The sequence below is a fragment of the Danio rerio genome, chromosome 6 (genome assembly GCF_049306965.1).
Source record: "Danio rerio strain Tuebingen ecotype United States chromosome 6, GRCz12tu, whole genome shotgun sequence".
NCBI lineage: Eukaryota > Metazoa > Chordata > Actinopteri > Cypriniformes > Danionidae > Danio > Danio rerio.
The window spans coordinates 30305755-30322235 of NC_133181.1; the positions used below are offsets into that span (position 1 = coordinate 30305755).

Genomic DNA, 16481 nt, shown 5'->3' on the forward strand with positions numbered 1-16481 from the left:
CACACGTATCACATATTTCTGTATTTGATTATACTTTTTATTTATTTAAAAAAATACAGAACATATACAATATTATATAATATATATATATATATATATATATATATATATATATATATATATATATATATATATATATATATATATATAATTTAATTTAATTTATTATTAATTTAATTAATTTTTCCAGAATGAGTATTAATAAATGCATGTTAATTAGTACAGTTATTAATATTAATCAATACAGTATTATTTGCTTAATACCACTTACCTCTGTCCTGGTTTTCTTCTATAAAGATGTGAATTCGTTTCAACAAACTTCCAAATGGATCGATGACGTGAGAACGGAGCGAGGAAGTGATGTCATCATCATGCTGGTGGGCAATAAAACAGATCTGGCAGATAAGAGGTGAGTTTGTCTCGCTCTCATTCTCTCTCACACACTTTTGTTATTAAGCTGCTTAACAAGGCTGTTTCACTCTGCAGAGTGTGAATCGAAGCTGACAGTTTCATTAGAGAGATTCTCTCAAATGCAAGGAGGAAGCCTTATTCTAACTTTAGGCTTCTGGGAATGCAGGGTGACGAATTTGAGAACAAACACAGTATTTGTGTGAAAGATGAGAGGCAGTGGAAGAAATATAAAAATAACCTATTGTTTAGAGACAGTTTGTCCTAAAATGACTCCTTTCACAGTGTTGAAATATAACTAGCTCAAAATTGTGACTCCTAATGTGCTAATTTGTGCTAACTATTTTATTTCAACTTGATATAATGTAGTAAAAAAGTGCTATTTTAAATGTTTAGAAGTCAACTGATTGAATGGTTTTACAAGAATAATCTGCAGCATTGTTGGTTTGAATTGTGAAAATAATTATATAAAGTAAAAAGAATCAATAATCTATTCTGGATGACTGTAATGAACTGTATTGTGAACCAACATAAATGACAGTCTAATTGAAATGTTTATATTCAAGCACTTTTCTAAGTCCCTGTGAGATCAAAATAAAGTTTTCTGCTAGTTAGTAGTTTGCTAGTATCAGTATGTTAGTCTTAAGGATATATATAATCTAGCGTGCTCCAAAACAGACAAAATTCGAATTTAGAAGATATAAACATCCAAAGCATGCAGTATAATGGATAAAGTTTTTTGACATCACCTCATACTTCAGTGTCTCATTAAATCTTCTGACCTCTCAAATGCTGTCTAGTATCTGAGGAGTCATGCCCCCTTAAGACACTTCTCAGTTGCTTTTCATATGAAGTACATTAGCTCAACCACACTTGCTCACAGCTAACATGCTTTTGGTTGTTGTTGGTTTTTAGATTGACAGAGCTACTCTGTGTCCCATCCTTTTTTCATGTTTGTTGAAATTACGCCACAAATCAAACAAATCAAAACACTTTAAAAAATAATAAAATAAATAAATAAATAGCACATGTTTATGGTTCAGTGCTTTATTTTTTTTAATACAGTTTAGTACAGATTTTTTTTATATACATTAAAAAACTATTTAGTTTATTACTAATAATAGTTTATTCATTAATTCATTTTCAGCTTAGTCCCACAGCGGAATGAACCGCCAACTTACCCAACATATGTTTTTACGCAGCGGATGCCATTCCAGCTGCAACCCATCTCTAAGAAACATTCATACACACTCAAACACTACAAACAATTTAGCCTACCCAATTCACCTGTACCGCATGTCTTTGGACTGTGGGGGAAATCGGAGCACCCGGAGGAAACCCACACAAACGCAGGGAGAACCTGCAAACTCCACACAGAAACACCACCTGACCCACCCGAGGGTCGAACCAGCGACCATCTTGCTGTGAGGCGACAGCACTGCTTACTACGCCACTATGTCGCCTATTTATTGTTTATTTTGTAGTAAATACATTTTTAAAGAAACATTTTTAGCAACAATGCAGTAAATTGATCAATAATGACACATAATGTTACAAAATATATATAGTTCAATGGGAGAACTTCCCATTACTTAAATGTCCAGCAAATATATTAAATGGCACATCTGTCTTCAGCATTGAGAATTGAGAGGTTAATCAGTGTATTCAAATGATAGTATTGCTTTATTTTGATAGTCTCTTTAACATATTTTGTTAAATTTAATTTACATTGCATTATAGGTAGACTGTAAGGTTTGGGTTAGGGTTGGGGTTATGGTTAGCGTAAGTTGACATGAACTTGCAAAGTTTCTTATAGTCAGTTAAATGTTTGTTGAAGGAGCAGTATCAGCAGATATTAAGCAGACAGTCTAATACTTAAATGAGAAGTAATTGGCATGTAGTTGCAGTGCAATTTTTAATCAACAAAATGTTCATTAGGGACCATTAAAATAAAGTGTTATCAAATAGTGTTCTGTAAGGTCATGTGACAATTACCAAAGTGCTTAAGGGTGACATCATGCAAAGCAAGCTATATCCAAGCATGTAATTGCGAGTTATTTAAAAAAAAGAAGACTAGTTATCTCAGTGGATAAAGGGGAAGACCTCTTGCCTTGCCTAAGAAAAGATAACCTACTTTTTGAAAAACAAAATTCAGATAATTTGGTCTATTTGGAAAATATTCTGTGACTTTTTGGAGAATCTAGATGGTGACTCTTTTCTTTAACTGATAGAAATTAAAGTATATAAATTAGACAAATATGTTATTGCTGTATTATTTAATATTAGTTTTATTAATCATTTATTTTTTCTTTCAAAGTCTGTCAAGTTATTTTGAATCTATATTATTCTTGTTGTACTTTTGTTTTTTGTATTTTTTTCTAAACTGAAAAATTTAACCGTTGTTAATTTAAAATAAATAAATTAAATATAAATTAATTTAAATTATATAATGAAATAAAATAAAAATTGTTGCTAAAAAAACATCATGGTTATAGATTCAAGTGGTATTTGTAAGGAATTGGATGTAGACTGAGTTCTGCTGTTCGTACAGCAAACAGCCCCATCTTTTGTTAAAAATTAAGCATAGATTCTATTCAAGAGAGAATAGCAATGCATTTTGAAAATTTCTGAATCTTTCCAGTTTCCTTGTTTGAAACATTTTCTGCTTAAACCAGTAGAAAACCTAAATGTATTGCCTTTATTTCAATAGGATCTTCAACATAACATATAGCTAACAGATGAGAAACTCGTGTATGCAATAGCATTTTATGCTTCACTTCCTCAGTCCTTCAGAGACAAAGGAGCTCAGGGATAAATACAGCTCAGTCTCTTTCTTTTGTCATTTTCCTCTCTCTGTAACTGTGTGTGTCCCAGAGGGAGGTCAATGTTTTCCTCTCTTTTCTTCAGTAATAACTTGCCTCTGTAGTTTTCATCCTCCATTGCACCTCCTGAGCAAAGACCAGGTTATCCATACTAATTCACAGCTCTCAGTCTTAGGAGATTTTGAAACAACTGAACAATTTTTAGAAACAGAGCAGTATATTAAAAATGAGGGCAGTTATTTAGTGCTCATCTTGCAGAAATGCAAGCTGTTTTTGACACAGTAGGCAGACAGATTCTCCTGTCAACCCTCATGACGATGGCCATCTTAGATCTGCACTCCAGTTGTTAAGATCCTACCTCTCAGGTAGGTCATCCAGGGTGTTTTGAAAGGGTGAGATTTCTAAGTCTTTGCTTATAGCTACTGGGGTGCCTCAGGGCTCGGTTCTTGGACCACTTGTCTTTTCCATTTTCACATCTACATGACAGAACTGCTTGTGGTTTCAGGCAGCCCAATGCTTCATCACATCTTATCTATTCAACTTGGTGCATCTACCATTCTCTAACTCCTTCCAGGATAGCCAACAATGCACCATAAGAGTTGTGTTTAAAAAGCCAAAATGAGCATATGTCAATCCTCTGTTCATTACTATTACTGATTGGCAATAGCTACTTGCATTAAAGTCAATGCACTGTTGTTTGATTGCAAAGCCACTTTTCTTTGAAAGCCTTTGCCTGACTTCACTACTTCAGATGTATGTGCCCTCCTCCAGAAGCTTGCATCGTGCAAGTGAACAGCATGTTGTGACGCCATTGCAAAGAAGCACAAGAGCTTTCACTTTTACTGTTCCATGCTGATCAATGAATGATTTAACATATTCAACCCAAGTAGCCATCTGTACTGAACCGGAACACAAACATTTCCAAACTAAAATAGGGTCTTCAGCACTTTTCTTTAAAATAGTAATTAGTTATAGTTACTAGTTACTTCTCATAAATAGTAACTAAGTTAGTAACCGAGTTCCATAATTATAAAAGTAACTAATTAACAGGTAAAGTAACTATTGCATTACTTTAAAAAATCTAATGTCAAATAAAAATTAAATTAAATTAAAACATTACACACTAATCTACACTATTTTAGTGTTGTGGAACTATTTGAGAGACAACCAAATTCAACACATCATTATAAATATTATCACTGCTATAGTTGCAACACAATAAAACACCATAGATGGTTTAGAACATATAGATATTAGTTTGTTTAATTCTATCTAAATAATAAGTGTTTGCGGTGGAGAAAATCAAGTTTTAGTTGTTTTAATGTCACAAATTTTGTGGCGGCATGTGATATCATGAGGTGCTTCATTAGATTATAATTACTTGTAACTGATGCAGAGAGATTGTTTTTTTTTCCTGGCCATAGGTTGCACAATACATAAACATTCTTGCCTTTCACCTCAACAAGAGAAAAGTAGTGCTATTTCCATCTTGCAAAAGCTATCTTTGAAATTGTGGGATTCGTTATCGTTCTGACTCCTGGTCGTTGGTATGTGCTACTAAGGCTCCATTTACACTAATACCTTTTAGTGTTAAATGGCATTTTAGAACAAAAACGATCCACGTCCACACTGCCGTTTCACCTTGCGCTTATGAAAAGATTTACATCTACACTGCTGAAAATGCTCATCACTTGACCACACACAATTTGACTGATTGCTTGCCTTTATTTCCTATATTGTATAAAATTATTGTACGTTATACTTTTATATTGGCCATTATTGATTATTAAAGCTGATATTCAGCAAAAGGGTATGTTTCATATTTTTCAAAGAAAATAAAAGGAGGCAATGTTATTTAAGTTGTTAATATCAAAATGAAAATAGACAGTTCCTCGTAACATGTTTCATTTTATTGTTATCGTGAATAACTTAGCCAGAGTGATGTGAATGACATTATAAAGTAGTCTACTTATCCTGGGGAGTTTGTTTTCCATATCAAACTTGCAAAGTCTGAACTTAAGGAAAGGGTGCAAGACTGAACTTCTGTGCACTTAATATTGTGGGAAAAGCCCTTGGTTTTCAGATGTCTCCATTTTCCCCCTTTCACGCTGACACTTTAAAACCAAAACGGCCTCTTCAGCGCTTCTTGGCTCAAAAACTCCAGCATAGTGTGGATGAAAGGTGTAACCGTAGCAAAACATGCATTTTCAAACTAAAACATATTAGTGTAAAAAGGGCCTGACAGTGTGTGTGCTTGTGTGTGAACACCTGCACTCTGCCTCTGATTGGCAAACAATAGAAATAGACTCTACACTGTAAAAAATAAATCCGTAAAATTTAAGGTAAAAAAACGGCAGCTGTGGTTGCCAGTATTTTACCGTTAAAAACATGGTACAAACCGTAAAAGTAATTTCTTGTTTTTACAGTAAACTACCATATTTTATAAATTTATAGAAGTAATATTTCTGTATTTTGAATGATCAACATCTACACATCTTTTGTTACACAGTTAGACACGTTAGCACAACCACATGCAGGTGGTGATGAGGAAGTTATATAATGAGCCAATGCTCATCACAATCAACTTCTCCCACAAGCAGAAAAGAGTATTGGCATATAGAAGGTGCTCAGTGTCATTCACACAGCTACTAAACTGTCACCGGATGTCAAGGGAGCGAAGACAAGAGGTTGGATCCAAATGCAATTTTAATGAAAAAGATTATTCGTGCAGGCAAAAACAAATGAGGTAAAAAAAACAAGAACTCAGGTATCATGAAGGGCATCAAAAATGCAAAAACAAAGCAATGATCAAAGTGCAAAAAATTACAAAACAATCATCAAAACATAACTAGAAAAACTAAACAGGACGACACTCACTGAAACCATACAGGTACTGACAAACAAAGATTCCGCATAGACTGGTGTGTGCAAGTCCAAACAATTGATGATGACGATATTCAGCTGTGTGTGATTAATGGTGACTGGTTTGTGCAAAGGCATGCTATGATATGTAGTTCATGAATGACATGTGTAGTATGCCAGCGATCTTTCAGGAACAGATTGCTGGCTATGTGACAGTACCCCCTCTTCAAGAGCGGATACCAGACGCTCTTAGAAAAATCCTGGAGGGAGGTGGAGCAGAGGCGGAACAGGGGGAGGGACGGAGGGCCAGAAACCAGAAGCTGGCCCAGCCTGGAGCGTGGAGCTGCGGAGGGCCTGGAGCCTGGAGCGTGGAGCTGCGGAGGGCCTGGAGCGTGGAGCTGTGGAGGGCCTGGAGCGTGGAGCTGCGGAGGGCCTGGAGCCTGGAGCGTGGAGCTGCGGAGGGCCTGGAGCGTGGAGCTGCGGAGGGCCAGGAGCGTGGAGCTGCGGAGGGCCAGGAGCGTGGAGCTGCGGAGGGCCAGGAGCGTGGAGCTGCGGAGGGCCAGGAGCGTGGAGCTGCGGAGGGCCTGGAGTGTGGAGCTGCGGAGGGCCTGGAGCGTGGAGCTGCGGAGGGCCTGGAGCGTGGAGCTGCGGAGGGCCTGGAGCGTGGAGCTGCGGAGGGCCTGGAGCGTGGAGCTGCGGAGGGCCTGGGGAGTGGAGCTGCGGAGGGCCTGGGGAGTGGAGCTGCGGAGAGTCTGGAACACTGCTGGGAGCCGGTAGGGCTGGAGGCTTGTGGGGAGCCGGCAGGGTGAAGAGCCAGGCTAGGACCCGCAGGGTGAGACGTCTGGGTGGTGCCGGCAGGGCGAGACATCTGGGTGGTGCCGGCAAGGCGAGGAGTCGGGCTGGTGCCGGCAGGGCGAGGAGCTGGGCTGGTACCGGCAGGTCAGGACGTCTGGGAGGTGCCGGCAGGGCGAGGAGCCAGGCTGGTGCCGGCAGGGCAGGACGTCTGGGTGGTGCCGGCAGGGCAAGGAGCCGGGCTGGTGCCGGCAGGGAAAGACGTCTGGGTGGTGCCGGCAGGGCAAGGAGCAGGGCTGGGACCGACGCTGAGCGGGGCTCTGGGGCTGGAGCCGACACTGGATGGCGCTCTGGGGCTGGAGCCGACACTGGAGGGCGCTCTGGGGCTGGAGCCGACACTGGAGGGCGCTCTGGGGCTGGAGTCGACACTGGAGGGCGCTCTGGGGCTGGAGCCGACAATGGAGGACGCTCTGGGGCTGGAGCCGACACTGGAGGGCGCTCTGGGGCTGGAGAAACCCTCGCTGAAGAAGCCTTTCTCTTCAGCCTCCGTCTTTGGGTGCGGGTTAACCCTTGGGGGTTGTTCATGGGCTGGGACTCTTCGTGAGACTCAGGCAACAGTGGCTCTGGCAGCTCTGACAGTGGCAGTGCTGGCGGCGACGTCGACTCTGGCAGTGGCGGCGGCAGCATCGTTGATTCTGGCAGCTCTGGACTGTCGCACGGCTCTAGCAGCACTGGGAAGTAACACTGCTCTGGTAGCCCTTCGTAAAACTCCTGAGGCGGCTCAAGCCTCTTATGGGACTCAGGAAGTGTCTCCGGCTTATCATGAGTCTCAGGTGGTGGTTCTGGCAGCACTGGCTGTGACGGGAAATCAGGTAGTTCAGAACGTGATGGGGAAACAAGCTGTTCTGACTGTGGACTGGAAGAATTGAGTGCGAGTGATGCTTTAAACCTTCTACAAATATCACCAGGATTCTCCTCCACTTTAAAAATAATGGTGGAGGAAGAATCTGACAAAGACAGAGCCAATTCGATGTAATGAAAGAGAGTCAAATCTGGGGTGTGCATTGGCATTATAGAGCGAAGGGGCTCCGATAATCCTCCACGAAAAAAATCATCAGACATAAATCGTCCATATTACTTTTCTGAGCCAACTTCAAAAATTCCTCCACATGCTGTTCGATGGAGCGGTTACCTTGTTGCAGGCAAGTAATCTTTCCCTCTGCTGGATCCATAGTGTCGGAATCTTTCTGTCACCGGATGTCAAGGGAGCGAAGACAAGAGGTTGGATCCAAATGCAATTTTAATTAAAAAGATTATTCGTGCAGGCAAAAACAAATGAGGTCAAAAAAAAAACAAGAACTCAGGTATCATGAAGGGCATCAAAAATGCAAAAACAAAGCAATGATCAAAGTGCAAAAAATTACAAAACAATCATCAAAACATAACTAGAAAAACTAAACAGGACGACACTCACTGAAACCATACAGGTACTGACAAACAAAGATTCCGCATAGACTGGTGTGTGCAATGTGTATAAATAGTCCAAACAATTGATGATGACGATATTCAGCTGTGTGTGATTAATGGTGACTGGTTTGTGCAAAGGCATGCTGGGATATGTAGTTCATGAATGACATGTGTAGTATGCCAGCGATCTTTCAGGAACAGATTGCTGGCTATGTGACACTAAACACCAGTATGGTAACACGCATAAAATTAAATTCATGAAATAAACATTGTTTATCAACATTAGATGTAACATAAATCTCTAATGTTCATAACTGATAGGGAAACAACTAAAAAGATCCATATTAATGTCAACCAAATGCATAAAAAGTTATGTGCCATGGACGGAATTCTGGCAAGGTCAATTTACGGTTATCCACCGTAAATATTAAGGAAACATACCGTTAACCAGGTTACAAATTTGTACTGTAGCATTTTTACAGTTTTTTACCGTTGAAATCACGGCCATTTTTTACAGTGTATCTAAAGCCACCTTTCCACTGCACACGACAAACGACAAGCGACAGAGTAGTTTGGGAGCTGCGTAGAGTTACGATCATCTCCGTATATGTGAAAAATTTGGATTCTGAAATATTTGAACTCCTGTGACTAGACCGTATGCGACCAGCTGACTGGATGTGATGTATTCCAGTGTTGAACAAGCAGGTCTTTCCGCGAGATGAGAAATACTAGTTTTTTGGTTATTTTGTGAATTAGAAAAAGTCTATATTGACAAAAACACTTCTGTTCATAAATGTAATAAAGTAATAAAAATTACAATTTTTATATTATCTCCACATTCCCTCCAATATTTTAGCGGTTATGAGTTTTCATTCATTCATTCATTCATTCATTCATTCATTCTACAGCTTCTCTCCTATTAGAGATGTGGGGATCAGCTCAAATGACACCCAAATCTGTGGCTTTTTACTAATCATCCACCCCCCCGCACATATAGTTTTATCTGATATATGTATCCGCACCCGATCGTCACTCTAATAATTTAATTCTTAGTTTTAGGCATAATGATAGGTCACCGTGGATATTAACAGCAGAATCAGTGAGCTAATCTGCGCATCTCTTTTATTTATAAAAACAAAAGTTTGTCTTTAGACAACATTTTCTATATTTTCAATTATATACAGAAAGTAAAAATAAGACTTTTTTTTAGCTTTTACAGATACAGGAACAAGACAACAAAAACGGTGCCACTTCAGCCTAAACGGCAGCTACTGTATGTTATGTTTACTTGGCCTTTTTCTTCGCACTGTGCAAAAAAAGAATATCTACTGTGCCTGAATTCGGGGCGATTCCGCCTTGCCTCCAAACGTGGCCAGCTGCACTGAATGACCATTCGCTTGCACCTGTGTGTTGTAGGAATGGACAAGATTCTCCTTGCAAGGCGCATTAGTCGTGGAAATAAGCAATCTTTTTTCTCCCAGAATGATAGGAGATTTTCCTCTTATGACTCCTCTAACTGACACTTTGAACAGTACGCTACTTTGCACTTCATCCATTATTATTGGGTGTCTCATATCTTCCCATTCTGCAAAGCCCACTTTCTGCTTTTTTGCTGGTCCATGTCACATTACATCCACCCGCAACTGACCCACAATTAATCATAATGACCCATGGAGTTTCCGCAGCGCTCGTGGATATAACCGCTATCCGCGCATCACTATCTTCCATGGTGCATGTCAGAACTGTAAATAATGTGCTACTGGCACAAGGGGGCGTATTCCGACATTCGTGTACAAATGTTGTGTGCAGTGGAAAGATGGCTTAAGCCAATCATCACGTTCTTGCTCACACCGCATTCAGACACACAAATCATCATCACTGGTTGGTTATGTGTCCCACCCCAGCCCGAACAAATGGCAGCTATGTTATGTTTACTTCCAGGACTTCTCAAATTCCAGACTCTAGTCAACAGTCAGCATATGATGTTTTCCATAATTGGATAATATTCTTCACCGCAGTGAGCATTTGTGAGTGACGATGTAGGTCTCCAGAAAAGAATAGGTGACCAAGAAAATTTTAGTTTTCAAGGATGATTGGACAGCATTTTGCTCCAATGCAGCACAACATGGTTCTCTCTGATTTACAATGGGATAGTTGCAGTTGAGAAAAGCTTGATTATCAAATGCACCTATAAAACAAAGCTTTAGGCAACTAATGGAATACATAAATTGCCATTTAACACATTAGACTGCTTTATATTTTGCACTGTGTTACTTTTGACTTACCTCTGGTTGTGTTTTTATCATAAAACCTGCTGCCACTTAAATTAAGTGTCACTTTTCCTCTTGTTGTTAATAGGGCTTGGCGATTTGGCCTAAAATCCCAATCTTGATTAATTAAAATTTTTAACTCAATTGCAATTAATGAAGGAGGATTTTATGTTTTTGCCCTCATAGTTCACTGACAAGTCTTGTACAGAAAATATACTCACATATTACAAGAAAATTTTTGAATGTAGTGTACATTACTTGATTTTAAAATGATTGAAGGAAGCACACACTATCTACTATCTATGATTATTTAATGAATATCAATGCTGACAACTGAAATAAAAACACACATTGCCTAAAACACGTCTCTCTGCGCCACCCACCCTTGTCACCACTACCAAACTGACCAATCAAAAAGCTTGAGCTACACATCGAAGGCTGCACTGGACCGCATGTGTGTGCTTGGCAGAAGTTTACTATCAGAATAATATAATAAGTATAAAAACATAATATAATAAGTATAAATCAGCCTCAGCAAAGAAAGGGTCACGTGACTGCACACACGGTTGAAAAAATTTATCTGGAAAAAATTAGATCTATAATAAGTTCTGAATGTTGCCCATCCCTGGTTGTTATTATTGTTTTCTAAATAGTTGATTAATGACTGCAGTTTTATTAAAATCAAGTTTTGATATAACTAATCGGGTAAGCTGGTGTTTTGGTTTGAAGCATCCACTAATTAAAAAACATAAAGGAAAATGTAATTATAACAATAGTATATGATTTTTGTTTATTCTATTCTTTTAGGACCACAATTTTACCAAATTAATCACAATTCTGAGCCCTGTTATGAGGTCAACATCACTCATAAAAGTTATATACTCTATTTGTAATAAGTCACAACGGAGATCAATGCTGCACACACAATTAGGGCTGAAATCTTTCTAGTGTAACCTGTTCAAATATGAGTGCCATGCAGGGTTTGTTTCCACGACAACTGTGATGGCATGTGGTGGTTGGAGGTGGGTGCAGTAACACAGTAACAGGCTGATAATGGAGTCAGTTAGTTCTGTTTTAGCACGAGACACCACTGCTGTAGGAAAGAGCACAGACCCAACATCTTACCTACATTACTGTATCTCTGGACATTTTGTTCTCCAAATTGAGTTTAGTATGGCTTGTGGGACACATCATTGCTTGTCAAGAATAACATTGATGTGCTAATGTGGTTCAAAGGGCACATACCAGAAACTTTTAATATTATTTTATATGTTTAACATCAAAATGCAATCTTGCCTGGAGTCTTTTTACAAGAAGCAATTGTCCAATCTACAGTAATAACAGTGGTTCTTTCTGCTCTCTAGCACAGACCATTTCTGGCCATTTAAGAGGCACTTTCTAGCATTTTAAAAGAACTGATCATCCAGAAACTACTTTGCCTCTCAGGATAAACCTGTAAGACTTTTTTTTCCCTACACAGAGTTTAAATGAAAAAAGATTCTGTAGACATTTTATGTAGGGAAATCTGTGATATTGCTTTATCCTGCTTCATTTATTTAATAATTAATTTATTTATTATACTCCGATAAACATAAAGTAAAGTTTCTTAAGCAGAACATTATAAAGATTAGTAAATGGTCATGTGACACTGAAATCTAGAGTAATAATGCAGAAAATAAAAAAATATTTAAAAATACACTCACCGGCTACTTTTTTAGGTACACCTTACTAGTACCGGGTTGGACCCCCCTTTGCCTTCAGAACTGCTTTAATCCCTTGTGGCATAGTTTCAACAAGGTACTGGAAATATTCCTTAGAGATTTTGGTCTATAATAACATGATAGCATCATGCAGTTGCTGCAGATTTGTCCGACTGCACATCCTTGATGCGAGGCTCCAACATCCCAAAGGTGCTCAATCAGATTGAGTTTGAGTTCTGGTGACTGTCGAGGCCATTTGAGTACAGTGAGCTCATTGTCATGTTCAAGAAACCAGTCTTTTTTTGCACTTAGATTTGCGCTTATGACATGGCATGTTATCCTGCTGGAAGTAGCCATCAGAAGATGGGTACACTGTGATCATAAAGGGATGGACATGGTCAGCAAAAATACTCTGTGGCCTATGTGACACAATGCTCAATTGGTACTAAAAGGCCCAAAGTGTGCCAGGAAAATATCCCCTACACCATTACACCACAACCACCAGCCTGAACCAATGACACAAGGCAGGATGGATAATGGATCCATGCTTTCATGTTGTTGATGCCAATTCTGACCCTACCAACTGAATGTCGCAGCAGAAATTGAGACTGAAGAGTTGCTGCCATGTGATTGGCTGATTATAAATTTGCATTAACGAGCAGTTGTACCTAATAAAGTGGCCGGTGATTAAATACTACAATTTAAAAACTGTGTAACTAAATTAGATCTTTACTTACATTTTACTTACCTTAATGCAGCATTGCCGGCTGATTTATTCTTTTAAATACAGTACTACGATATTAACCTGCAAGGCTTTTTTTTTTTTGTTCTATGCAACACTAATGATTAGAAAAAAAAACTTTTTTAAATCATTTTTGTGGTATTTTGCCACCGTCCTCTGTAATTTTCCAACTGCAGTGTACAGTATATGTATGTACATCTAAAAATGCTCGAGACTATTTTTGCTGCAAATTCTCTTACAGTGTAATATTATTAGAATATCATATTTAAAGTCAGTGTGGGTGTAATGCGTGAGTTTCTGTCCAGAGGATGTTTGTTCTCTCTCAGGAACAGATGGCACTTCACTCTTCCAGAAACCTCATGTCAGCTGAGATTACCTTCCCTTCAGCCAAAATCAAGAAAAAAGACACATTTCACCCAAACTATTGTCTGCATCAATCAAAAGTGTCAAACATAATCAATTTACCATTTACATGACAAAAAAAGAAAAGATGGTAGGAAAAAATCACAGATTTTCAGACAGCCCTCAACACTTTAATCAATTATTTCAAGATTAAAGCTATAGATCGCCCAAAAATAAAAATATACCTACTATTTACTCATCCTCAAGTGGTTCCAAACCTTTATGAGTTTCTTTATCCTGCTGAACACGATATAAGATATTTTGAAGAAAGCTGAAAATCGGTAGTCACTAACATCCATAGTAGGATAAACAAATACTATGGAAGTCAATGGTGACTGATTTTCAGTGTTTTTCAAAATATCTTTTTTTTTTTTTTTTTTTTTTGTTTAACACAAGAAGGGAGAGTAAAGATTACAGTATTTCCTGTTTTGGGTTGACTACACTACCTGACATAAGTCTTCTAGTTGATCATTTGGTTTCACTAGTGGCTTATATGAAAGGCAAAGGCCTCTAGATTGTGCTTATTTTAACAATATAAAATATGATCATGCCTTGATTTTTAACTATTTTATTAGGACAGTAAAAGACTTGTCAATTAACATAAATAATGTACAGTATAAAATATAAAGTCATGGTGCAGTGGAAAAAGATTTAATCTTGTGTATGACCCCTATGAGTGTGGAGGACTCATGCAATGACTCAAATAACTTAAATTCATCTGACATGGCAACGAAAGTATTCTTGCAGGACTACCAGAGTTTATCAATATTCTTTCGATTCATCATCAGTGCCGCCTCTTTCATTTTACCCCAGACATGCTCAATAATGTTCATGTCTGATGACTGGGCTGGCCAATCCTGGAGCACCTTGACCTTTACTTTCAGGATGTGGAGGCTGAAGTATGAGAAGGAGCGCTGTCCTGCTGAAGAATTTGCCCTCTCCTTGTTACGTTTCAAATGAGAGTCAGAGAGGATCCAAATGCAAGTGAACAAAATTTATTGTATCTGACAATAAAACAAATAGTGCCAGGCTAGAAGGACGCAGAACACAGGGCAGGAACACAACGGGGAAACCAGATCCAGATAACTCCTCAGGGCCTGAGCACAGACAGCACAAACATGAGTGATAGTAACGAACTGACACAGACACACAAAAGCTTCGCCCAGATATAGGCACCATGATGAGCCTCAGCTGGCGAACTAATCAGACCAACTGAGTGTCGTCATAACATGTGAGCCTAACAAATCCACATGGACAACCAAAACAAAACAAACCCACGTGATCAAACATACAATCCGGAGAAGCGCACAAACCTGCAACCGTGACACTCCTGTGGTTTGTAATGTAATGGGCAGCACAAATGTCTTGATACCTCAGGTTGTTAATGTTGCCATTCTCTCTACAGATCTCTTTCACATCCCCAAACTGAATGTAACTCCAAACCATGATTTTTCCTCTACCAAATCTTTGGTCCATGCGGGTTCCTATAATTCTTCTGCAGTATTTGTGAAGATTGGGATGCAATCTAGCTTCTGCCATTTTTCCAAATGATTTTTCCAACAAGAAGTCAAATTATTATTTGCTGCTTGTACAACTGGGATTGGTCAACAGACTTTTGTCAGGTAGTGTATCCCTTTAAAATGTGGTGTTTTATAAACAAATTTCATGAGGAGCATGCGCAGATGTTTTGACAAAACAAATTCATTATTGACAATTATTCTATTATCCAATCAGCATAAGACCAAATCCATCTCTTCGCCAAACTCTGTGCTACACCTTTAACTCCAATCCCTACTTAAATCAGAGCTGGGGAGCATTCTGAGTTCGAGCTACACAATTTGGTCAGATCCTCATCTCTCTACTGCTCCTTACAAGGTGAATAACACAAGTTACTGCAGAGAACTCCGGACAGCACACCAAATACACATACTCTAATCAGTCAAATACCTGTTTTTAAACTCAAAAGAATGACCAGTATTTACCAACCTGTCACCATTTCATTAAGTGAGTAATAGAATATCTGTAATAGCTTGAAATTGTTTCAAAATTCCAACAACTCAATGAAAAAAAGACTAATATGAACCCAGCGACACAATCTTGATAAAGCTATGTGTGCTGTTTTTGTGAGCTTAAGATAGTGGCAGATAAAACATTTATGGCTGGAAGATGCACAAGGAAATTTAGGCTGACAAGACATTCTGCTCCATCAACATTTATATGTTGTGCTACCCCATCCTGCAATCCCATCTTTCTTTTTTTGTGACATGAATATCAAAATATTTCACTTGGGGCTACCGTGGGACATCGAATGCACATTCATTAGCCGGAGATGGACTTTACGGTCAGGTTTAGAGTTCTTTTGGTTTTTCTGAAGTTACTTATTTTATTTAGATGTGAAGAATAACGGTGTCTGATATGTTTCATCAGTTTTTCTGCTGTCACCCTTTGCTTTCCCTGAGGGTTTGAACTTTAAAGTGAGAAGCTGTTTAAAGCGCGCCCTTTAATAGACAAGAAAGAGGCACGAAAACATATCTGCTCTGTTTGGGGAGGACTTTGATCATGAAACAAAACCACATCAAACTAGGGCTGCACGATATATCGTTTCAGCATCGAAATCGCGATGTGCGCATCCGCGATAGTCACATCGCAGGAGGGTGCGATGCAAAAAAATAATAATAATAATAAATTATATATATTATGGGTGGAGCCGAACCGGAATACGGTATTCGGAAAAGCAGGAATAGAGTGTTTTTACGAATACTTATGTCAAACAATACTTGATAAATTATTTGTATTTGGGAACAAGAAAAACATTATATCAAAAAGCTGCGTTTCCTCATGAGACCGCAGTGCATGCCCGCGTGAATGAGTGAGTTAGTGAGTGAGACGTTCAGGAGTCGGTGGGCGGGGTGGGGCCGGGGTAAGGAGACTGAGCAGGCTGCTTCTCTATACAGCAACAGAGAAGGCTTGGCAGAGCGAAAAATACTTTTCTGCATTACTATTTTTGTTTATTTTA

At 38.9% G+C, this 16481-nt stretch overlaps 2 protein-coding genes across 3 annotated transcripts in view; both read left to right on the forward strand.

Annotated features, from left to right (window-relative positions):
* The window catches only part of rab6ba (RAB6B, member RAS oncogene family a), a 213720-nt gene that overhangs the window by 153496 nt on the left and 43743 nt on the right, over positions 1–16481 (forward strand). For both annotated transcript variants that reach the window (XM_005165932.6, NM_001034179.1), the window contains 1 exon segment: positions 298–409. In XM_005165932.6, the coding sequence (XP_005165989.2) occupies positions 298–409 (112 nt within the window).
* The window catches only part of LOC141386287 (uncharacterized), an 816166-nt gene that overhangs the window by 143670 nt on the left and 656015 nt on the right, over positions 1–16481 (forward strand). The gene's annotated exons all lie outside the window — the stretch shown is intronic.